This window comes from Branchiostoma belcheri, unplaced genomic scaffold, assembly GCF_001625305.1.
Source record: "Branchiostoma belcheri isolate BF01 breed outbred unplaced genomic scaffold, Haploidv18h27 scaffold67, whole genome shotgun sequence".
Lineage (NCBI taxonomy): Eukaryota > Metazoa > Chordata > Leptocardii > Amphioxiformes > Branchiostomatidae > Branchiostoma > Branchiostoma belcheri.
Genome location: NW_017804320.1, coordinates 1,586,949 through 1,612,802, shown reverse-complemented (window position 1 = coordinate 1,612,802; position 25,854 = coordinate 1,586,949). Strand labels below are relative to the sequence as shown.

Here is a 25,854-nt window from a genome sequence, read left to right as displayed (position 1 = left end):
TCTATCCGATACCTGATTGGCTCCTAAACTTGTTACGCAATTAGGAACCAATCAACGTCACGAGCAAATGGCGTTTTGTGACGTCTCCTGGGATTGGCTGCTTCTCTGTTCCGTGAGAGTAGAGAGGTGAAACGAGGTGGGACGTTGAGGTATTACAGGAATGCAGGGGATGTTCGTGGAGGTTCGTGACTACCATATTACATCGTTGTCTTATCTGTGCACAGACAGAGAGTGGGGTTTTCTTTGGAACTTGTGAGGAAAAGAACTTTCATTATCGCTTCGTGAAGAATTATTAGGATTTTTGAGAGGCTGCCGGTGCTTTAATTTAGATTTAGGCAACTGGTAAGGTTTAAACGAAATGTTGCCCAAATCTGCACACCCTCATTTCAAGACTATAATTTAAGCAATTATAGCCACTCTCGTCACAAAAAAGCCTTAAACCCTTACTATTTTGATTTTGTTTCTATAAGGCTTAGGTGTAACTATCAGTTTATAGGAACGACAAGCTATTTTGAACTGAAGGCGGAGCATGTTTTTAAAACTTGGAAGCGTCAGGGTGGGTAGTGCATTAGGCCACACCGACTTAATTTTATGGATGACATCCTCTGAAAACCTAGTGCGAGCGGGCGAATAAAAAAATTCCGGCCAAAAATAAAAATGCTACTAAACCACAGGAATACAAAGCTGGTTTGTGAATTTGCGGCAGTATATAGCGACGTGAATCGTCACTGTACGTATGTGTTGAGTTCTTTAGTCTTGGAGGTTCGGCAGCCTGGGTGCTGTCCTCCAGAGTTACCATCGGCTCCGTATTGTCGCTAACTACCATAGGCCTAGAGCCAGGACAAAGCCTCAGAGGACGTTATCTTTTTTTTTAGAACAGGTGAAAATCATTGCGCGCGCGGATGTCATCCATAAAATTAAGTCGGTGTGGCCTTATTATAGTGGGAAAACAACGTTATCTTGCAAAATAAAGGAACATCACGCTTGCTGTGATGTGCAGCCAGGATAAACGTTTCAACATTGATCTCTGCATGATTGTATAGCTAGTCAGAGTATCTACAGGCTATTGGCATATCCTACACCCAGCTCTTTAGCTCCTATTGACTAATTGATTAGAATGCATGGGAGCTGCACCTTCCCAGCAGCCGGCCACCATCAATAAAGATCTCAACACCATTCAGGTATGAAATTAGAACGACGGCAGTGGATCGAAATTAGCCAAGAAAATAATGCCGCTTACCTTGCCTATTCATGACCTACTGGGTGCTGGAATAGCACGCAGATTTTCCTGCCTTGTCACAGATTTTCTTACCCTTTTAATACTTGAATATAAGGCAGCGGAATTACAATCAGTTAACAGAGCTAATTGAGAGGCCGAATCTCCAATTGCTAGGGGTTAATCTTGCACTTATTCAAATAAAAGTAATTTTATTAATTCTATTTATCTATTTGCACATATAAAATAGAAAAAAAGAAGAGGAAAAAGCTTGTAAGGCTTGTACAATGTCCTCCTCCTTTAACTTACTAAATATTAATCATGAGGCTGACAATAATAACTGATAATAAATAATGAAAACTTACATATGAAAACAAATATTAATCTTGAAGCCAACAAAATAATAGTTAATGATAAATAAACTAAAGAAACCTAGATATAACCAAACATTTTTTAGATTTGTGTATAAGCTAAGGCAAGCTAATCCTAGTTACATCACGTCCAAGAAAGTCAATTTTCATACATTGTACCTATTACAATCGTTGTGCAATAAACTTTGACTTGACTTGACTTATTTTCGGCTTAAATCCGGTAAATGGCAACATGCCGTTCTCCTGATGCGTTGATTTAGGGACACGCCTTTGGCAAACTTTTACATGCGGAAATCATAATAACGCAGCTCATCTTGATCTACAACTGTCTCTAAACCTCCCCTAAGGTCCCTCATCTCCAGATATAACTCAATTTTTTTTACCGCTACAGTGTCGCCACTTTGACCTCAGCATAGACAGGCGATGATAAACATTGAAATCTCCCAATACAACGGCGCTACCACCTAAGGGGCAGTAACATTACAGTGTGTGATTTATACAGAACGTAAATTCATGGTGCTTTTACGAGCAGGATGACGGACGATACGGATGTTGTCCACCGACGCCCGGAGTGCGAGCTGATGCAAATCTGTGCTAATAATTACATTTCACAGTTGTAGAGACCGGCGGGGATGATTTGGTGTAGATAGTAAAGGCAATGTTTGGGGCGTAATACATCATAAACCCACGTGTTACGATCACTGTGTAGCAGACAATAAGCACTTATTTAATAGAAAAATAAATCAACCAAATGATTGAATTATCTGAATCTTGCTTGATTTATTTTATTTAATTTTTATTTATTCCAACATTTAAACGTGGTGACGGCACACTCACGATTTTTTCAACTTATATTTATGCCGCTATCAACATAGACAACATCACAATACTCATTTTCACCTGAGTGAGGTGAGGAAAGTCGTGTGAAATGCCCTTCCCAAGGGCACAAGATCAGGGGCTTGGTAGGGTTCGAACCCGGGATCTCTCGGTTCCGAGACGAACCCACTACCGTTATCACACGACCCCACGTTAAAAGAATTCTCCAATGTCTTGGATGTCCCAACTTTATCGATGCAAGTAGCAGTTTCCTTCTTATGATTTATATTTTCATATATTTTGCATCGTTCTTCATGAGGTTTCATGAATCAAGCAATGATCTCCCCCTCATCCACTCTATTGCATTGCTTTGGGCTGATGACGACATCGCTACGTCAGCGCATTACCGACAGATACAAATAAAAAAGACATATCTCACAGATCTTCTATTGGTGTATGGTAAAAATGTGGCTGGTCAAATGTACACAATTTATATTTCTACGTCATTCACCATTCATTTTTGTATCTTTCTTTACATACAACTTTGAGACGATAGAGCATTTTCCTACTAATATAATGATGAGGTCACATTTCCAAACCGGTGACCGGCCGGGCTTTTTTGATTAACGGAAAATCAACAATTTATATCAAGTATATACGCCAATAGTTCCAATTATGAATTTTTCGGTCAACTTTTTATGCTTTATTGTCTTTTCTGTCCTACTTTTCATTGCATACGACTACTGCCCGGCCGGGTCCGGTTTGGAAATGTGGAAATGTATCCTCAACAAATTCTATTAGGAGTAGATGTTCTGACAAAAACAATATGGTATTCTCAAGGTATACCATACAATATGGTATTAACAATGAAATTCGCCTTGTAGCCATTGCACTAATTCAAGACTACTGCCCGGCCGGGCCCGGTTTGGAAATGTGACCTCAGCATAATTCACTTAGGAGTAGATGGTCTGACAAAACAATATGGTGGTATTCTCAAGCAAGGTGATAGATAACCATAGCACACTGCCGTAGGATGTTGTTAGGATAATGACCATGTATAAGGTCCTGATAGGACTTCGTGGCTACCTGAACATTTGGTTTATAACTGGTTGGACAGGACGCCTAAAGGGGGCCTTATTGTCAATAAGGTAGAAAGGTAATATTGCTTACATGTATGGGGATGGGGCAAATGATTACACTAATGTACATCTGCAGTTGGCCATAGCATTAATAGGAAAGCATCGCTAGGCAGTACAGGTAGCTTGCTATCTTACAATTGGAACTGAAATTTGAAGTTGACACTGAAGAGTGAATGTTGTACTCTATGCAAATGAATAAAATTTTCCGTAGTGAATGCTAATGTGAATGTTAACAGCCATATACAATGTATATAGATGTATATATATATATATTTATAAATATCTAGTATACACAAGTACTTTCAATTTCCTTCTTGGTAATTGTATAAATGTATCTGCATCTGTATCAGTATAGCCAGTATAATCGCCCTTCGGTGTAACACACCAGCTAATGTTGTTCACTTTATGGGCGGTTATGAATTGGTTTATCGAAGGCTGTCAGGAATATGAATTTGTAACTAAAAGGTAACATTTACAAAGCATAAATACATAATGTGTACCTTCGCATATGGTCAAGTCTTACTCAAACATATATGGTGACAGGAGCCTGAATCCCTCCTGCTATAAAATTGCAACATGATTTTTGGAGAATAAGAAACAAAGCAAAAACAATATGTTTTTTTCTTTTTTTCTATATGATAAGTAGATATGACAATATGTGCTATATGTGTTTTTTTAAATTTATTTTAACGTGCAAGCATAGTGGTGACGCACTCAAGCAATATGCTTATATTCACGTCACCACTAGACATAAGATAAAAATTACATCACAAAACATGGGTATCGTCCAGGTAACAAGAGAACAGAGTTTATATGTGTTGGTATGGAAAGAGACGGAAGAAGAAGGGAAATGTGCCCAACTTTCCATTACTCCGCGGGACCGGTGAAGCGTGGTATTGCGCCGTGCCCACGCCGAACTGCGGCATATGTTTTCCCCACCACCGCTTTGCCTGTTTAGGCCCGATGACAAGAAAAGCCGGACACGTAGGCCACGTAATCTACATGCCTAACGTCTGGAGGTTTTACATTTTTTATGGAAACACCGCTACAGCTTTGCCAGGGAACTAATAGAACGCAATGACAACCTTCCGTTCTCCATGTCTAATCGGCATAAGTCAGCACCAATCATAAACGATTATCCATAATGTAATTTACCAACTCAGATGAGCTTTCATGCTAATCTTAAACGATGTTTGGCTAAAAATGTGGCGTTCCAAAATCTGTAGAATTATCATCTTTCCGAGCTAAAATTTTTAGAAATCAACCATTCAATGTAAAAAGTTGACATACAGAAATATGTTAACACGATAATTTTTGTCTATTTTAACGAAACTGTCCCTTCCGTTCTATTTAGTTTCAAATAATTTACGGTTAGCCGAAATATTGTGTCTTGTAACCCGATACTTTACCGAACACCCCTAGCAACGGCAAAGAATACCCTAGCAACCGATCGCCCCGCAAGGTGTAAAGAAAGAAAAATGCTCACTCAACGTACAGGATTGATGAATCTTCTAGCACTGACAGCTAAATCCCCGTTCATTACTCTCCAAGATATCTTCTCCATGAATCAATGCCGTCTCATTTTCCCCCGTTTTAAGAAGAGTTTAAACGCGATGATCATGATTGAAGGTCTCCGCTCATCCTGTCATCAACTTATCGATGTATCATCCTTAGTCGTATACGTAAAAGGTCTGCACTAAAGAAGCATGGTGAACTTTTTCTGCATATATGAATGAATGAACACCTTTATTGTACAAACATACCCCACTGGGTAAAGTACAAAGGAGTCGCTTCTGCATACAAACAAATATACATGATTAAGCTAGTACTAGCGCTGTATATAATCTACGTAAATTCGAATTCTCTTCGCTTCTTTGTGATAGTGAAAATATAATAGCATACTTGCTTAAGGATTAGAGGTTTGTACATGTCAAAGTTTTTTTGAGAAAAGTGACTTGTCTGTATTATTTAATTTATAAAGTGGGGAAACATCGGTGTTATCAATCTATAAAGTTCAATTCTCTCACAATATTACAAGCTACATTCTACTACAAAATGATGTTCATCATCTCTCTTATCTAAATTGCAGTATCGGTAAGTCCGTTGTTCTAGGGGAGTGGGGTTATGTCTTCGATGTGTAGTTTATGGCAGCTGATCTATAGGTCCTCACTATCCAGAAATTATCACCATAGCTGTATAGCTTATCTGACAACGTTACAGATAATTTGCTGATCTTCTGCTACCATCCAGAGATAAACGGCCACGAATCGATATCCTTAAGAAGACCGGCCGTCATTCTGACGTCAGGTATCTTAAGACGACGTCGACGTTAATGCAGTTCTAAGCCCGAAATGGCAGAAATTTCGCTCTTAACATCTGTGGGGATATCGTGTCATGACTGATGCTTGTGAACCTCATGATTTCTCTTCTGCCGAAGTACATGTCATGGATATAACATATCATTATTATTATTATTATCATTATTGCACTGTATTTATAACCTACATTGATTTATACCGTATATTACTTGATTATCTTATTGTATTATTTCCATTTATTGATTATATTTAATTTTGTATAGTTTAGAGGAGGAGGGCCTTGTATAAGCATTTCATGCTTCTCCCCTCCTCCTGCACCTGTTTTTATCCTTATTACTGCCTGTTTTGTTTAATGTACAAACTAATAAAATCAAAAATTAAATCAAATCTGCACCGTTGTGAATTCTAGTTCTTATTCCCTTGCTTTGTTGATACAAATCCAGCTTTTGGAACTTAACATCACTGACAGCATTAAAAGATATATGATAAATGTGGAATTGTAGTTAAACTCTTAAACACTATTATGTAACACATTATGATGCTTGTGCACCTCATGATTTCTCTGCCGGAGTACATGTCATGGATATCTCACCGTTGTGCATTCTTTTTCTTGTTCTCTTACCTTCTTGATACAAATCCAGCTTATAGAATTTAAAGTCACCGGCAGTATTTAAGGATATGATATGATGCACGTGGAATTGTAGTTAAGAACCACTATTACGTAGCACATTATTTTGGATATCTGCCGGAGTATATGTCATGGATATTTCACCGTTGTAAATTCTAGTTCTTGTTCTCTTACCTTGTTGATATAAAGCTTATATAGAATTTAAAGTTACCGACAGAATTAAAAGATATGATATGATGCATGTGGAATTGTGGATATCTACGACGTTGCGTCTTCTAGTTCTTTTACCTTCTTGATACAAATCCAGCTTATAGAACTTAACATCAACGCCAGCATTAAAAGATATGATATGATATGATGAATGTGGAATTGTAGTTAAGCACCGCTATTACGTAGCACATTATTTTTGCATCGAGAAACTTAATCTGAGTACGTGGGCGTATGATTATGTTCTGATTCACACCTTGCACAGCGTTACTCAAGTAACGCTTTCAGGAACAGTGTATGTGTAGTTTAAGAAACGGCATATGTGTAGTTTGAGAAACGAAATATGTGTAGTTTAAGAAACGGCATATGTGTAGTTTGAGAAACGAAATATGTGTAGTGTACGAAATGGCATATGTGTAATTTAAGAAACGGCATTTGTGTAGGTTATGAAACGACGTATGTGTAGTTTAAGAAATGTCATATGTGTAGCTTAAACGACAAATGTGAAATTTCAGAAACGGCATATGTGTAGTTTAAGAACGGCATATGGGTAGTGCGTGAACAAAATGTAAGCAGGCATAATGTAACACCAAATAGAAAAAAAAGGTAATGATAATCTCAACGATCGAACTTATTCATAGCAATAAACCAATTGTCTTTATGGTTGCTTTTCATTGCACATCTTTTGTGAGCTATTAAAGCAGTTTTAGAGATTTATCGATATTATATTTACTCAGGAACAACAAAGCAAATGGAAGAAATTACCACCGAATATCTTACGCATTTTTATAAAAATATGAAAAGAAAATCTGAAAGAGATACTGGTATGGAACAAGAATTGTAGTCGTTTGTAGCAGGTGGATTATTCTTTAGTCGTGCATGTTTAGTCAGTGTGTGGGACAGGCATAGGTAAGATGAAAACGCACCATACCGACCAGCATTGTAAAACACATTACGGCACTGGGGTGTAATACATAAGAATTGCAGAATAAGGCCTGCGTAAGGGGTTTTCGGGTGGCACGAGTCTTTTCAAGGCCAAGAAAATCGATCGTTGAGGTTAATAGCATAATGTCACAAGTAAGAGCTGTGGAGAATACAGTACTTAACGTATTGAGAATTACATATACTGGTTTTGGGCTGAAACAGGCAGTTCTCCAGGCTTCTGAATGCATGTCAATGGTGTACAATAAGGAAAAATATGACAGGGAACTGTTTTGTGTCAACCTTCTTTATGTCTGAAGGAAACTATTTGTACTAACTGACAACTATGCTCAATAGTTGCGCTGTTAAGGTATTGTAACTTGTCGAACTATTCTACTGTTTACTAGCGTCTGTTAATCCAGCAAATTTTGTATAGATTGTTCTTATTCCAGTGTTTTACATGTGAATATGTCTCTTGCCGAATTCATTGTCATGTCACAACACAACTCAGCCATTCTGGATGCTATGTTTGCGACAGTGTTGAAATAAACCATTCATATATATATAATATAATGAAACTTTTAAGGCCATCGGCCTCTTGTAGGAGGATCGGCTGAAGTAAGGCCATGTTGATTTGATTATATGGATGGCATCTACAGGGAACCCCAAAACTGATGCGAGCGTGCGAATAATAAACGTTTTGAAAAAAAGTTTTTGCAAAAAAAGATGAACAAATACTCTTTTTCGTTTGATTTTGGCGTTCTACGACATTGGTATCGTTTTCAAATATCTTCTTTTCAATTTACTGTATACATTTGCTCATTTTGAATCTCGTTTGTACGATTTACAGTATGATTGAAAACGTTTTTTTATTAAACGGCCAAAAATTCATGCGTGCGTGGATGTCATCCATATAATCAAATCAACATGGCCTAATTGTGAGGGACGTTGGAGTCATGAAACCCACATTCCGTAAAAACACTCCTCTCTAAGTAATAACTCTTACATTCAGTAAAAAAAAAGTAACGGCTGGTTTTCACACGGGACGTTTTACGACAGAAAGAATAAAAGTTATCGGTCTGTGTATACTGTTCTTCCGATACGCAGCGGCTACCAAATCAACCCGGACGGACGACCAATAAAGCACACTAATTGAATGGAAACAAAGGCCGCTTGGGGTCGTTCCATCATTATCTGTCCATTATCCAAACAAACACAGGGGACTTTCACCTGCCAGAGCAAAATGCGACGTCTCTGACCCTGAACAAAAATCACTGACATGTATGCATTTTTACTCAGGCCACACCCAGACCAAGTAATTTTTACCTTCGCCAAGAATTGGAGAAGGTTATGTTTTCCTGGCCGTGTGTGTGTGTGTGTGTCTGTCTGTCTGTCAACAGCATAACTCGAGAAAGCTTAGATGGATTATCTTGATATTTGGTAGATGGGTAGGTCTTGATGAGAGCTCGAACTGATCAGATTTTGGGCCCCCTGGCGGCTTGTCATGGTACTGCAGCTGAACTTCCGGTTTTGATATCTCATGATCCAGACATGCTAGGGTGACGAAATTTTGATGGCAGGTAGGTCTTGTGCTGGGGAAGAAGTGAGGTGAGTTTGGGCCCCCTAGTTGCTTGCTCTAGAACTGCAGGGGGGTTTAAAGGACAAATGTTTAAAGGAGGATAACTCAAGAACAGCTTGATGGATCATCATGATTTTTGGTATGTAGGTAGCTTGAGTAATGCTTGACATAATGATATTACAATTATGCACATATGGATGTAATTTGCATAATTAATGAGGAAATTCTATTAATCAACTGCATTCCATGATAGGAAGTTCAAGCTTGTGACATATGTTATTAACAACGAGAGAAACACAGGCAGATATCGATTATGCAAATGAAGACTTAATTTGCATAATTAATGAGAAAATGTTATAATTGCATAGTGGTAACTGCCTGGAATTTTATACTTGGGGTGTTTGAAGTTTAGTGAAGGTAAACATAATTTAACATAACTTATTCAAATAAGGACCTCATTTGCATAATATATGAGGAAATGCTATAATGGCATTCTTTGTTGAAATAAGACTGTTGGTGGAGATTATGATCAACAGATATAATTCATGCAATTGCGGATCCTATTTGCATAATCAGGGGGATTAATACATTGTATATAAGTTCTTATTCATAAAAGCTAACATCATTTGGCGAAGGTATGAGATCGTGGAACTCTAGTTATGTATAACATCCTCTGGAGACCCTAAATCTAATGCGAGAGCGCGAAAAAAAAGAAGGGTCGAAAAAAAAGCAAGATGCCTAGATTTGAAATATACCAAGGGACCAGAAATGTTAGAACGCAAATTGAATGAGAGAACGCAGTGTAACAACCAACAAGTCTTTTATTCGTCATGAAAACAGCAATAAATCAGTGGAACAGCAGTTGTCGTCCTGTCCTGTTTCTTTCCTTTCATCATGTCTTCCAATCTTGCGATTTGCGGCACTGTCGTGACTCTTTGGTCATAGTTACAGGAAGCGAAATTTCTTGTTTTTTTTTCTAGGAACAGGCCGAAATTACTTGGTGTGGCCTTATACTTGAATCTATGGATCAAAATCCATCTCAAAAAATTGAATAGGAATTAGTTTTATGTTTATGTTTACTAGTTACTAGGAATCTCCATTAATAATACAAAGTTTGTTTACTAGTCTTCCTGGAGTCCTTTGCATTTTAAAGACGAAATATAATCAATTACAAACTTAATAGCTACAATTATATACAAACAGCTTAAATATCAGTATAACAATAACAATCTTAACAACAATCTACACTAAGGCCTACTTAATTATATGCACAACAATTAAAGCTAGCTTAAATAACATAATGAAGTACAGTGGAGTTACTGGCACCATCTGACCATGAGCGTTGGTACACCAGACCCGGCATCTTGCTAGGCCTTTCTGGTAACTGTCAGCCATATTGCCGCCATTCTGTATGCTTTACGACTCTCTGCCTGCTATTGGCAGGTTAAATGACCTGCAAATGGCCGCTTCAAATGGAACAGCCGCCAATTTCGCCATGACGTCAGCACGAACATGACTTGCTCGCAAAAGTAGTCCGCTGGTGGAGTGTCCTAGAGGTATACGTACATCTCAAAACCGTTGTGCATTTTCATCTTATATAGCCACCAAAGACTGTTCCCACTCAGCAATCTTCAACAATTTTTCAGTCCCATTCTCGATGTGAAAATCTGGTTGAACAATCTTGTACTAACTTAAGGGCTAAAAACCAACAGATGTATCTTGACCCCAGCTCAATCCTACATCATTCATTCAAGACGGTTTACACTTGACTATATGTGTTCTACGGAAAACCATTTTTTTCAAAACATCATGATCCTTTTCTTTATAGTTTATATGGCCCATTTGCTGTTTTGTTACTTGTAGTTGTTTGTTATTATTATTATTATTATTATTAGCTACCATTGTATGTAGCACTACTCTTCTTTGTCATTGGTGGGGCTAAGATTAGCAACCTGCTAGAGTTGCCCGCCACTGTGTCCTGTAAGTTTCTATGTTTCTCAAGAAAAAAAAACATCAGATTTTTGTATGTTTGTGAAGATTAGTCATAAGTAGAAAACTTGAATCGGTAAGATAGTATTTTAGAATTTTCGACTGGATAAAAATTTAATATCCAAACGTTTATATCCAAAATTGTTGTTCCAACACTCTTCATCAGTGAAAAATTTCCCCTTTTTAGAACGAATCTCTTAACTTATCCCAGTTACCTTGTGTTTATTTAGAACAATTTGAACAACTTGAATGTTTTTTTTGGTTATTTATAACCTTGTTTCTCGTTCCGGAAATCCTATGTAAACATTTTACTGATGAAGAGTGTCGGAATAACACTTGACACGTTTGCCTATTAAATTTTTATCCAGTTGAAAAGTCTAAAATACTATCTTACTGATTCATCAGATATTGAGTTGCGTCATCACGGACGATGAACCCTTAGATGAGAATAGTCACATCTGCAGGCTATCCTTTTTACGTGGCGTTTCGATATAACAGCTAATTAAAATGGCTCGAACTAGTAACGATATTCGATAGTCACCCCCGCGTTTGTGGCGAAGAGTAATATGTTTTACGTGCCTCTCTGCGACTTTATGTAGTTGAGGATATTGGATACAAAAATCAATATGTAAAGGTATATATATATACAGGCATAGTTTGATTATGGTCTACTTCCTACAAACTATTGTCTGTTGTAAAGATCTCCTTCTGATAACGATCAAGACAATCTTCTCAACTTAATCGTTTATAAACATATTCTCAATAGTGACAATGGGAAGTTATTACAGGCGAGGGATATTCAAGTTTTATAGGCAACTCGATGAAACAATTTAACGAGCAAAGCTTATTTTGCACCATTCTTACCCGTGAAATTGATACTGAATCAAAACTGTCGGTGCACACACACAAAATGAAAAGGGTATAATTATGGGCATCAAGTTTAACATTATTTTCCGGCGACATTATTATACGAGTGTGAATAAATTAATGTTTTTTCATCATGTAATTCCGGAAGATGCTGATAGTTGGTGAGACCTGAATAGATGGACTATAGTACAGAATCAACTATGTGTGATTTTTCAGTCTAAGAACTTTTGGAAGCAGATTTAAGTTAATGAAGACCTGTAATATCTAGGTCCGTCTATACTCAAAGTCATATTTTAACTGTTTTCAGACAATTAAAGATGATAACACTGATACTGACACAATAAAGAATCATTTTTTTGTAGTAATGACACCACTAATTTGAAGACAGATTGTTCATTTTGTATTTTAAATTACTAGATCATGTATTTCCGTTTTTCTGTATCGTGATTTGATTTCTTGTTAATGTAAGTACTGTTATTTACTATTTTCCCCGGCATATTTGTCCATTTGTGCAAATAAACAAAATCAAACTCTTTGACTAATTCTGCCATTCTCTTTTCTCCAGGATAACCCATTCTATCCGCTGCTGCTAAGAAGCTCCATAGCCCAACAGGCTGAGGTCATGGTGGCCGTTCTCAAGCTGCAGCGCTGGTACCGGTTCTCCATAGTCACCAGCGAGATGCCCGGACACCGCCTCTTCCAGAAGACACTTCGAGACATGGTCGTCAACTTCAAGGAGAACGAGGAAAAAGGAGTGTGGTCTATTCATCGTACATTTACCTTAAACGTCCACCCTACAAGCACAGTTCAAGACGTGAAATCTCAACTGGTTGGAAGAAACATGTCGCAAGTCATCCTGCTGTATTGTTCCAAGTCAGAGGCGAAGACCATTTTTCAGGCTGCCGGAGCGTTGGGATACACCAGCGAGGATTTTGTCTGGATCGCCGCTGAATCGGTTATAGGAGATTTTACGAGGCTAAGAGAGGCCCCACCACAATTCCCTGTGGGACTGTTGTCCTTGGTTTCCCAAAGCCTAAATTATAACAAGGAGGCTACCATCAGGACAGGGGTTTTGCTGTACATGGAGGCTTTGAGGCAATACATTCAAGACGGAAATTCTGTTAGCGATCTACAAACATACAACTGCAAGGACATGAATGGAACTCGATCTTCAAATGCAACCAAATTACTTTACAGGTGAGGCAATTAGGTACCTAATGGTTTAAATTCCAGATGTTGAATGAGAGCTGAAAAAAGTGAACAAGGATATTGTTATTCATGTGAAAGAGCCGCAACCGACGTATTTTACTGACGTTGTGACCAAAGAGCATTTTACAGCCTTTTGTCGCCATCTATTGATCGCAGGACTTACCTTAACAAGGGAACCAGGAGGACTCGACGTGAATGCCAATAATGGTAGCAAGGAATAAATCGTGTATTTTACGTTGTGTTGAGTTCTGGCATACATTACTTTATATCCATTTATATATTTTTTCACTTTAGTATTGCGCTTGCTTATACACGATTTAATCAGTTTTGTTCTGTTATATTTAGATTTTATTTAGTTTATTTATCATGTTAGTTTTATGATTAATATTTCCTGAGTTTCAAAATGCAGGGCATTTTACAAGCATTGCAGGCTTCTTTACTTCTCCTGTACACTTTTTCCCTTTGTTTTGCATATTTGTTGATCAATGTTTTTATTTGTGCAAATAAATAGATAAATGAATTACCTCTGTGTTATGTGATGACAAAAGAAAGTTTACTAAACTTGCCTGTCTAATTTTGATACTTACATTAATAATCTTTTTCCCCTTTGCCAGGACGAGATTTTGTCCAGACATTTTCAGACAGGAGAGAGATATTTTGTTGTTCGAATCTTGCTGTTTTATTTCAAGTGAAAGCCTTTTATCTTCACTTTTTCATCATAAACCATAACATATCCGCAGATGAAATACATTACAGTTGCTCTATAAATGCTGTCGACAAAAATGACACAAAAAGAACAAATGTCCTTGGAGCTGTCTAAACCGCCTGCCCCACCAGACTGTAACGATGTTAAGACCTAGAAAAGTAACAATTGCAAATCAAATGCATAATGTTTACCTTCACATGGTCTAGCTAAACAAACTACTGGTTTGTTCATTGTTACTCAAAGCCAAATACATCCATATGTATGTCGAGCCGTTCCTCCAGCTCTGCCGTGCTACAAAATGTAACCCACCACCACAGGGCGTTGCTACAGCACAAGTTACCGTGGTGACAGACGTCTTGGTCAAGGTCATTGACCCTATATGTTTGGAGAAGAAGAGGAAAAAACTGAGCAAAAACAATATTCTGTGAAGGTAACCATAATTATAGTTATTCCTTGCGCGTATGGACTAGTTAGTTCAGCTTGGATGGTCGTTTCACGACTGGATCATCCCACTAGAATGTTGATACATCGGCCGGGGCTAATATAAATTCAAAACTACGTCTCGGGGTTCAGTCAACCCCACTACTCGATGGGACTAAGTGGTGGTTTGGCAGATCTGTACTGAAACGAGCGCGCCAGTTGAGATCTATGTGTTTTTGGCTAGGAACAGAGCAGACATATCACACTTGCGCCTGGAACTCGTGTATTCTAAACGAAATCAGATGACAACACGTCCTCAAGAGGCGAAAATAATTGTTTGGAAGATGCATCTTGCTCTACGGTCTCCTCTCCAGGGCTCTATACCCATGGTTTGTCTCCGAATTAGTTAACTGCTATTGCTACTTAAGCTGGAGTCACATTTCAAACTGCATGTTCACGGTGTAGACACAGGCCGGCGTCATGAAGCCGAGCGTTCCGCCGGCTGTCAGGGTCACAATTAAATGTTCCTTTACGGCTCCCTGTCCGGGCGCTGAGGCGGCTTCTATTAAAAATTCACAAATTTTGGTCCCTTTGACGGCCGGTTTCTTTTAGGGACCCGTCCGGTGCCCGGTCAGTCTCCCGTCTTGACCCGTGCGGGATTTCATTTCATTTATTTCGAAACCTTTTAGCCCCGAAGGGCTAATCTTCCAAGGCTCAAACATTATAGCAATTACAACATAGTGGAAACATTTAAAAATACATACATACATACATGTACACCACATCAACAATGAATACACATAGATATAAACAATTTAAAAGTGGCGAGCAAGGGTCAAGGATCAGGTGACACTACTACTGTTTGAAACGGCTTTCTTAAAACTGATAACATCGCACAGTGTCTTAACGTCAGATGGTAGATCGTTCCAGAGCACGACTGCACGATACAGGAATGAGCGTTTTCTGCTGTTGGACTTAGGTATTGGTAATCTAAAGTTATGTGCGGAAGATCTGGTATTATGACTGTGAGATGCATGAACAGGCAAAAGGGAGTTGTAAATATTTTGTGGTTCGTGACTCGTGAGGATCTTAAAGAACATGACCAAAGTGCTTTTCAAGAATCTCTCTCTCACAGTCGGCCAACCAAGATCTAGATGCATCTGCCTGGTAGGAGTATCAGGAGTACATTTCAGTAACAGTCTACATGCCCTATTCTGCACTACTTGCAGTTTGCGCATGTTGGAGTCTGACATGTTGGCTAAGACTGGTGCGCAGTACTGCACAACTGACAGAACCAGTGCACAAACAACAACCTTGCAAACTGCAAAAGGCATCGCCCACATATGCCTTCTCAATAGGGCAATGTTTCTTGATTGTCTTAACGCAATGTGAGTAACATGTGAGTTCCATGCGGGATGCGGAAGGGTGCCGCCCGGCTCTTGCATTCCGGCCGGGCAGCTGACGGGGTCCAGGGGCGATCCTGGCGGGTGCCAGGCTGGTACGCCCCTATCCAAAAATAAACAGAAATACTGCCGATGATTATCATTTTCTGTTTTTGTTTTATCGAACTCTTTCCAAAAGCTGCCCGGCCGGGCCCCGTGTGGGAACTGTGACCTCAGCATTAGATGGACAAATACCGTCGACATCACCCAGGGATGTCCTGTTACTTTTGGAGGATATTTTTGACAAACCACACAACAAACTCTGGGGAACTGGGAGCTTTCGAGATGCACTATGTCTCTTCTTCAACCCGGTATCTAAACATCTCGTCTTGGAGTTCTCTGATTATTGTCCTGTCTGTGTGAAACAGTCATTCTTATGCTGAGGTCATATTTCCAAACCGGGCCAGTCTTATGGAAAAAAAGTATCATATAGAAGACAACAAATCACAAACAAGTTGAAACATTAATAATGGGAATTATTTGCGTATATCATTTATATAAATTGTTGGTTTTTCATTAATCGTAACATCCCGGCCGGGCCCCGGTTTGGAAATGTGACCTTAGCATTAAAACTTAACGTTTCAGACTCGCCGGATTGGTCAAAAGTCGAACCCACGACCTTTCGACCCTAAACTGGGATTCCTAACCACCAGACCGGTTTAAAAGGAAACATAAAAAATAAAGCATCATAAGAAGATTCGATTTACCAACTTGGCGTGGTTGTAACTTGTAACTGCCTTTGTGATTAGCAAAGGCACTGCTCAAGTAAACTGCTGCCATTTTCCTGGAAATTGCAGGCCAGTAGGTAACCTGTTAATGTTAATCCACCGAATTGCTAAACATGTTGATCCAGACGCCAGACCGGTTTTAAAGGAAACATAAAAAATAAAGTATCATAAGAAGATTCGATTTACCAACTTGGCGTGGTTGTATCTTTGTAACTACCTTTGTGATTAGCAAAAGCACTGCTCAAGTAATAGTAAGCTGCTGCCATTTTCCTGGAAATTGCAGGCCAGTAGGTAACCTGTTGATGTTAATCCACCGATTTGCTAAACATGTTTTTTTCAGACGCCAGACCGGTTTGAAAGGAAACATAAAAAATAAAGTATCATAAGAAGATTCGATTTACCAACTCGGCGTGGTTGTATCTTTGTAACTGCCTTTGTGATTAGCAAAGGCACTGCTCAAGTAATAGTAAGCTGCTGTCATTTTCCTGGAAATTGCAGTCCAGTAGGCCTGTAGTAAAGTACCTGTTGATGTTAATCCACCGAATTGCTAAACATGTTGATCCAGACGCCGTATTTTATCCGGAATAGCCCGGCATGTCGATTGACCGGATTTTGATAGAGAGGGGAGGATCAACCGCCTCAGGCAATCATTACATCGAGCAGGACGAATCAATATCCGAGCATTACAGTCACTGATCCTTTGCAGTTTGGATTTTACGCCAAAGTTTCGGTTCGTGTCAAATGTTGATGTATTTAAGTACGCTGGCTCTTTCTAATTCTCTGTGTGTTAAAGGCATCCAGTGCAGTTTTTAGGGCTTGGAAAACAGATTTTTCAAAGTGAAAATTCTAGTCATTTATCTACGTACTGAGTTAAAACCACACTATCTCAATGTATATTGATTCTAATGGAGCAAATATTACCAACATTCTGACGAACAATGGTTACCGGAGGGGCCCTGGGCTGATTTTCAGAGTACCACCCAGAAAATAATGGACTCATCTTTGGGCTTGTTTCTGCAGTCTTGAATGCCCAGAGTATGAAATGATTATTTAAATGTGCTAAAATGAAGCAGTATATATTAACATCACAAAATTCGCCTTATTCAGTATGCCTAAAAATGGCGTTTCGTGGTAATAGGCAAAGATACTCAACGAATCCTCATTTGGGCTACGCTGCGTTTCTGGGCAGCCGGGCCTACATTCCCGACGGGCACCGGCTTAATTGGGACCGAAGCTATAGCCAGCTCCTAGATCCTGTTGTTGATTTGACAATGCAAAATATGGAACCCGAGAAAGCCTGAGTATGGGACGTTAATCGTATCTTACTGTCGTAAAAAAGAACGGCAGTGTCTGAACGTACCACGGGGAACCTTCGTTAGAGCAGTAGCTATAGTCGCGCTAGGAGACGTCATTTGATGATAGGCGTGTAATGGACTATGCTGCGGTTACAAAATACGTCACCTGTCTTTTATGCAAATAAAGGTAACTTTGAACGACATGGACAACTAGTTATGCTGATGTCACATTTCAAAACTAGGCCCCGGCCGTGCAGTCTTATGGAACGGAAAGTATGATATAAAGACAACAAAGCACAAAAAAGCTAAAAAAAAGTAATAATAACCATCCGTGTCTTTTCTTGATAAAAATTCTTGATTTTTGATTAATCGTAACAGCCCGGCCGGGACCCGGTTTGGAAATGTGACCTCAGCATAACATACGCAGAATTTTTAATAATGCTGAGGTCAAATTTCCAAACCGGGGCCCGGCCGAGCTACCTTCATCAGGTAGATTTTAGTTATTTTATACTCTGTTTCAATGTTCTTTTATGTTTTGTAATTTGCATTTAGCCTCCGGGCACAAATTTGCAATAAACTTTTCATTTATGATATACGAAAATAGTTCTCATTATCAAATGTTGTCAACGTTTTTGTGCTTTTTGTCTTTTATATCATACTCTTCGTTCCATAAGACTGCCCAGCCGGGCCCCGGTATGGAAATGTGACCTCAGCATAAGGTAGACACTCCAAGAATATATATAGCCCTTATACGGCCCCTTCGTGATATGTAAGAATATCGCCCCACTGAGGCCAACAGCGACTAAATGTTTCTTCGAATACTTGAGCAGCTCCAGAGTAACGGTTTATTACTGGAGCATATTTATAATGACTCTTCCTAATCAAGCAGAAGCTGCAGCAGGAATCAGTAATTAACGTTATTCTGAACACGCCTCGAACCCCCTCGAGAGCCCAGCTCTACGTACACGCTGCATGTTAATAGTTCATGTAGACACAAGGCCCGAGCCAGGTGAGAAGAATAGCGGGGTCTTTCAAGGGGATGTGCCAATAGTGTTTTTTTGTTATTGTTCACACATTGAGGAAGATGGTAACAAAGTGGCAACGCACTCAAGTAGCTAAGGCTTTTTTAACGTTCCCACTTACACATAATGAGAGGATGAATTAACAAAAACGAATCCAATATAAAGAAAATACAGATGATAACACACGAAGATATTGAAAGGACATGACCAAATCCCAATTCAATGACGAACGCAGAAAAAAATTTAGTACACGTACAATGCAGAAGACAATGGGAAATTGAGTTTTAGAAGTGTTTTGTTTCGGTAATGAATTGTTGAGTAAACGACAAAATGTTTGAATTGGCGACGGATGAATATACGGGCTAATGGCGTTACGTTGCAGATATAACTTGTTTTATTTCACTCCATACCATGGTGTGGATGAAATACATTGCTCACATTGTGTTCTTGCGTCACGTATACGTAGTTGATTCCAAGATCGAACGTTCCAGAAATACAAGACGACACTTGATGCGCGGGCGTGACTACACGTACATATTACCCCCTCCCCCTTTCCAGCGACATGGCTGAAGCAGTGGAAAAATAGAGTTCCACGACCTGATACCTTCACCAAATGATGTTAATCTGTATCACTGACGAATTATATAAATTTCCCCCCTTGATTATGCAAATAGAGTTCGAGAGCAAGCTGCTAGGGATACCAAACTTACATCATGTCTTTCCCAACACAAGAGCTACCTACCATCTAACTTTCGTGACCCTAGCATGCTCAGATCATGAGATATCAAAACTGGAAGGTCAGATGCAGTGCCGTAACAAGCAGCTAGGGGTTCCAAAATCTAATCATTTCCAGGTCTTATCAAGACCTACGACTTGGCTTCTTTGAAGTGTGACGTCAACACCGGGTCAAAGGTTTCTTGTAGATGATGTCGTCCCCCGTCGCGGTTAAGTAAAGGGTGATAGGCCCTGATGTTAATAGCCTCTTTCACCCCACTCAGGAAATAGTCTTGTTTAATGTACAAACTTCTTACAGTGCATTCTTGCATGTGCATACTGTTGTGTTGATGTTTTACTCGAAGCAAAAGTTATTTTAGAAATATTCCTTGTCGATTTCGAAGTGCCCCCGTCAACCCTGCTTCCCACTCGTCTAGATAACCTGCGGTGTTAGAAAAACTTCATTAAACCAATCCTTTGCCATAAAATACTAACTTTTTAACTTCTAATACTAACGTCATGGTTTGTATGAATTCACATTCACATACATGTACTACTAATATATGGTGACAGGAGCAGAGCAGACCATGAAATTGCAACAGTATGTAACTCAACACCAGTCACCATGGTGACAGATGTCAACAAATCATGTCATTGGTCAGGTCAGAGGTCACTGTTTGGAGAAGAAGAAGAGGAAGAAACTGAGCAAAAACAATATGTTTTTCTTCGGTAAACATTAATATTCCTTGTCGATTTCGAAGTGACCTCCGTCAACCTTCCTTCCCAACTCGTCTAGATAACCTGCGGTGTTGGAAAACTTCATTAAACCAAGCGGAGTTTTATGGGCGCGTATTCCGTCCCTGGCGGGTGTTATCGTCTCCGGTGAGAACATTACGGCCCGCCCGGCGTGGAAAATAAGAACGTTTCCTGCGTATCCTGCCTTATCTCGGTAGAACAAACGCGCGATAAATCATTCATATGGTTCGCCAAGGTGAGGACGCTTCTTCGTGAGGAGTTTAAACAACTCTGGTCAAAAGCATCGCATCAAGAAAGCAAGCCTCTGTCATGCTGATGTCACATTTTCAAGCCGCGGCCCGGCCGGGTTGTTTGCGTGAACAAAAAAAACAGTATACACAAAAAGTGGTTATGCGATAAATCATTCAAATGGTTCGCCAAGGTGAGGACGCTTCTTCGTGAGGAGTTTAAACAACTCTGGTCAAAAGTATTACATCGAGCCCATGTTAGGGCACGGTCACATTTCCAAGCCGGGGCCCGGCCGGGCTGTTTGTGTGAACGAAAAATGAACAATTTTAATTAAGAGTATACACAAAAAAATGTTAACGCAATAAATTATTCATATGGTCCGACAAAGTGAGGACGCTTCTTCGTGAGGAGTTTAAACAACTCTGGTCAAAAGTATCACATCGAGCCCCTGTTAGCGCACGGTCACATTTCCAAGCCGGGGCCCGGCCGGGTTGTTTGTGTGAACGAAAATTTTTATTACGAGTATACACAAAAAATGCTTACGCCATAAATCATTCATATGGTTCGCCGAAGTGAGGAAGCTTCTTCGTGAGGAGTTTGAACAACTCTGGTCAAAAGTATCAAAAGGGCACGGCCAAATTTCCAAGCCGGGGCCCGGCCGGGTTGTTTGCGCTAACGAAAAATCAACAATTTCTATTAAGAGTATAGTATTACACAAAAATGCTTACGCCGTAAATCATTCATATGGCTCGCCAAGGTGAGGACGCTTCTTCGTGAGGAGTTTGAACAACTCTGGTCAAAAGTATCACATCGAGCCCCTGTTAGGTCACGGTCACATTTCCAAGCCGGGGCCCGACCGGGTTGTTTGTGTGAACGAAAATTTTTATTACGAGTGTACACAAAAAATGCTTACGCCATAAATCATTCATATGGTTCGCCGAGGTGAGGACGCTTCTTCGTGAGGAGTTTAAACAACTCTGGTCAAAAGTATCACATCAAAAAAGCAAGCTCCCTGTCTTGCTGAGGTGACGTTTCCAAACCGGGGCCCGGCCGGGCTGTTTTGATTAACGAAAAATCAACAATATATATCAAGAATATGGGAAAATGGTACCCATTATTAGGTTTTAAAACTTTTCATGCTTTTTTGTTTTTTATATGTCACCCTTGACTGGGCCGGGCCCAGGTTTGGAAATGTGACCTCAGCAATAGCTACTGTTTCAAAATGTTTAAAACATTCGGGAGTTTTTTTATTTATTTTTAAATTCTGTTTTCTTTAACCAGCGTGACCCTCTCAGTGGCTACGCACTGCTTTACAGCGGGGCCTTGGACGATGTTTGAGTGTTTGAGGCCGGTGTTTGAGTATTCCGGGGCGTGGTTGGCTGTCAAATTTGACTCAAATCTAACTCAAATTCGACTAGTATAAAAACGTAGGCGTGGACAGACTGCTCCGAAACGTTGGTCAGCTGGTGTTCGGGGGGAAAGTTCTGAATGTGTGACAAGGGCTTTAGAGTTGAGCAACTTTACCATTTATTTTTGTTGTACCGTAGAAATCTTATATCCATCCTCAACACGTAACTGTATTTGGTTCGGGTACACAGCTTTACGGACGCCAATATCAACTATGACAACTTGAAAAATAACATTTGCAAAGCAAATGCATAATGTTTACTTTTGCATATAGTCTGCTCTGTTAATTATTACTCGAACACATTCACATATATGGTGACGAGTGACAAGAGTCTAAATCCCTCCTACTATGAAACTGCAACATTGTGTAACCCAACACCAGTTACCATGGTGACAGACGTCACCAACAGGTCATTGGCCAGGTCAGAGGTTAGTGTTTGGAGAGGGCGAACCTGAGCAAAAACAGTATGCTTCCCTCGGTAAACATAAAAACAGGAATATCTTGTATATCTTTCATGCTCATCATCAATCGTTTATCGTAAAAGTAAACCAGGGCGTTTATTTTAGAAAACTGTTTGGTAAAACTAGGGCTCGATATCGATGGTCTGGCCCAATGCCAATTAATCGTCATAAAAGAGTTCACTCCTAGACGATGTTAAAGTTACTGTGGTTGATCTATAGCCCATCATATTCACTGCATTACTTTGTAATAAATGTATCTCCACTCTTCATTTGATGACATTTGAGCTAACGGCGTTCGGACTTGAGACGGCGAAAAAAGCAAAGGTTACGATATTGCCTTCGGGATTAGAGCCGAAGAGGTTAAAGCCGAAGCATGAAAGTATTTCTGACATCATATGGCTTTCTTATATTATATGTGTTATACTATGGCTTTTCATTAAATCTGAAATATTAAAAGCAATACAGTAGTTTTTTTTTACCCGAAGTCATAAAACGTGCTTTTCCCAATGGCACGAGATCGGTGGTATGGAAAGATTCGAACTCGGGACCTCTTGGTTCTGTGACGAGCACTCTGCAGTTACGGCACAAGTCATATTGGATATGATACATGTAGCTGTATTGTAAAGCCCCTGTCACAACTTCAAGACCTTTCCCTGACCAGGGTCGGGCGACGTTCGCGATCGGGAACACGCCTGCCTTTCTATATTAATCTAAACGAATTTGAGTTGAATTTGAATAAAATTTGACCCATGTTTTGCTGGCTTAAGGTCGAAAACCAGTGTGGACTACGATCGAACCTCCCAAACGCCCCACGAATGTTTGAAACATTTTAAAGACCTGTTTTAAAACATTCGGGTGGCGCAGCCCAACTGTAGCCGACCTCTCCGAACACCTCGGCTAGAGTTCCGGAGGCCAAATTCGCGAATTTGGGCTTGAAGGCATCCAATGCAATTTCAGGGTGGAAAATCTGGAAATATTCTGAATAATGTATGTCTGTACGATATAGACACAAACTGTCCCACATTAGCACATTTGAATCAGTATACATGTATCATACTTCAAGCATCAAAACTGCAGAAACAAGCCCCAAGATTAGACCTTTATTTTCTGGATGGTACTCTGAAAATCAATGCTGGTCCTTTCAGTAAGCGTTTTTGTCAGAATTTAGACATTTTTGCTCAATGAATGTCGATATACTGTACATCGGGACATTCTTGTATGTAGATAAGTGACTAGAATGTTGACGGTGACCTACAAATCAGCCCAAGGCCCTTCCAGGAACCATTTTCCGTCAGAAGTTTGGGGATTTTTGCTCTATCAGGGTCAATATACATTGAGATATTGACATAAATTGAGAGGTGTTTTTTCAACTCAGTACGTAGATAAATGACTAGAATATTCACTTTGAAAATCTGGTTTCAAACCCCTAAAAACTACACCGGATGCCTTCAAGACGGGCACGTCATCCTGGAGCCTGCTCTAATATACCTCTGCGTGGGCGACCGGTCAACCCGATGAAATGTCTTCATCTTTACTTACAATACAATTTATCGGTCATCGTGCTTCTTCTTGATCCGACCGAGGCGGGATTTTTTACCCTCATTGATCCAGCGTAGATAGATTCCTGACAAGCGGGTCAGTATGATGGATCTAGCGGTTGCCTAACGGCAGATACAGCTGATGGCATATCGGGGTATCGTGGCGGAGTAATGTCCTACTTCTGACATCCCCCTTTGACTCCGTATCTATCAGGTGTATAAGACTGATAATCATTCAGATAATGACACATTCAGGAGAGGTTTACGACGTACGTATTTCCGAAGGGTGCTTAATCATCTGGAATTCGGTTCAATATGGTATATCTGCTTTGTATTCATTCTAATAATAATCTGTATTTGCATTGTACATGTAGTGTTGGGAGGGCAACTTGTAAAGTGTCAATGCACCTGTTTTGTCCTCCCTTTCACTTGTATACTTGTACACGTGGTAAATTCAAATAAAAAATAAACAAGATGAAAAAAAATTGTGACTCAAGGTATTACCAAAACATGTCAAGTGCCCGCCCGCTAAAGCTTGAACCAATCAGCTATTGTTGCCAACATTGAAATGAATGATTGACACCGATTTCTCATTAATATTAATGACTTCCAAGTGAGGATTTTTAACAGCATTTTTGACCATCGTGCAATGCAACCAGATCATTTCTAACATGCTGACGATATCGACCGAGTATTATCATACAGCCAGAAGACGTCGACCAATCAGAAGGTTCCATTTCCCATTGCTCAGGCTGTAACCTCAAAACTGGTCGGTTATAAGAATAACCGACCACTTTTTGGACCGTAACATTATACAGGAGACATGACACTGACAGGTAGTGTTAAGACTTGTACAGACCAGGAGTTACTTTTATGCATTATCAATTTTGGTTTAAACCTAAATTATTATTATTCATCAGCTATGTTACATTTGATTTGATTTCTGCATTATGACAAGTACTACTTAATTTCCTGTATTTATTTACTTATTTACTGAATTCGTGTCAAATAACTGTCAGTTGGTTAGGCTATATGATAGTAACGTTAATGCTACGCTCACTCGGTGGTTTATTCGGTGGTTATTGCACCGGAGTATGGATTTTCGCACCATATACACCTAGGAGCGGGGCATCAACCCTTTATTAATCACCGAGCTAGTTTAGAGATTGTCGCCAGAAACTTGGCAATGTTTCGTCAGCAGTAATATAAAGAAGACCGTTTGCTAATACTTGGATATTCATCCGATCTGCATTTCTGAAGAAAACTATTATAATCTCCAAGAAGATCATAGGGTGGCAAGGCAGTATCCATGGATATCCTATAGATACTGCCTGGCCAAATAGTAACCGTCCTTTGCGTCCACTGAAAGATCTGCCGGCTGAGTCTCCGTCAAGATATTACCATGCATCTAATATAAATATTTCCTTGAATTTCAGATACCTTACCAGTACAACAATAGAAGACGTGGATATAAAGTTTAACAAGGACGGCACCACAACTATCAGCACGTTTGACATCATGAACGTCGACGGGATGAAGCTATGGGAGCGGGTGAATATCTGTTTTCTTAAACGTTTTCTTATATAACATTGTTTATTGTACATTTTTGCTCATTGCGAACTGGTCACGGTAAATAGCGACGGTAGACTCAAATATATCTATAGTAAAACTACATATGTACAGGTTCTGCTTCTTCTCGCTTCTTAAGACAGTTGTAAATGTAAGAACAGATGGAGCTTATAGTACGAAAGTTATCGAGTTTCATCAATACACACACGTATGTATGATTTGAGCAGTTAGTTCAGGTCGATGTTCAGGAGAACTTGCACTTCTTGTTCCTCCACTCAGAACCTTTCAGCGTGCCACTAGGTTCTCT

At 39.6% G+C, this 25,854-nt stretch overlaps 1 protein-coding gene across 1 annotated transcript in view; it reads left to right on the top strand.

The window, feature by feature from the left end:
• The window catches only part of LOC109483897 (glutamate receptor ionotropic, NMDA 2B-like), a 67,173-nt gene that overhangs the window by 17,827 nt on the left and 23,492 nt on the right, over nucleotides 1-25,854 (top strand). The window contains exons 3-4 of the mRNA XM_019787036.1: nucleotides 12,617-13,248; nucleotides 25,415-25,529. Of these exons, the coding sequence (XP_019642595.1) occupies nucleotides 12,617-13,248; nucleotides 25,415-25,529 (747 nt within the window). The remainder of the gene's footprint in view (nucleotides 1-12,616; nucleotides 13,249-25,414; nucleotides 25,530-25,854) is intronic.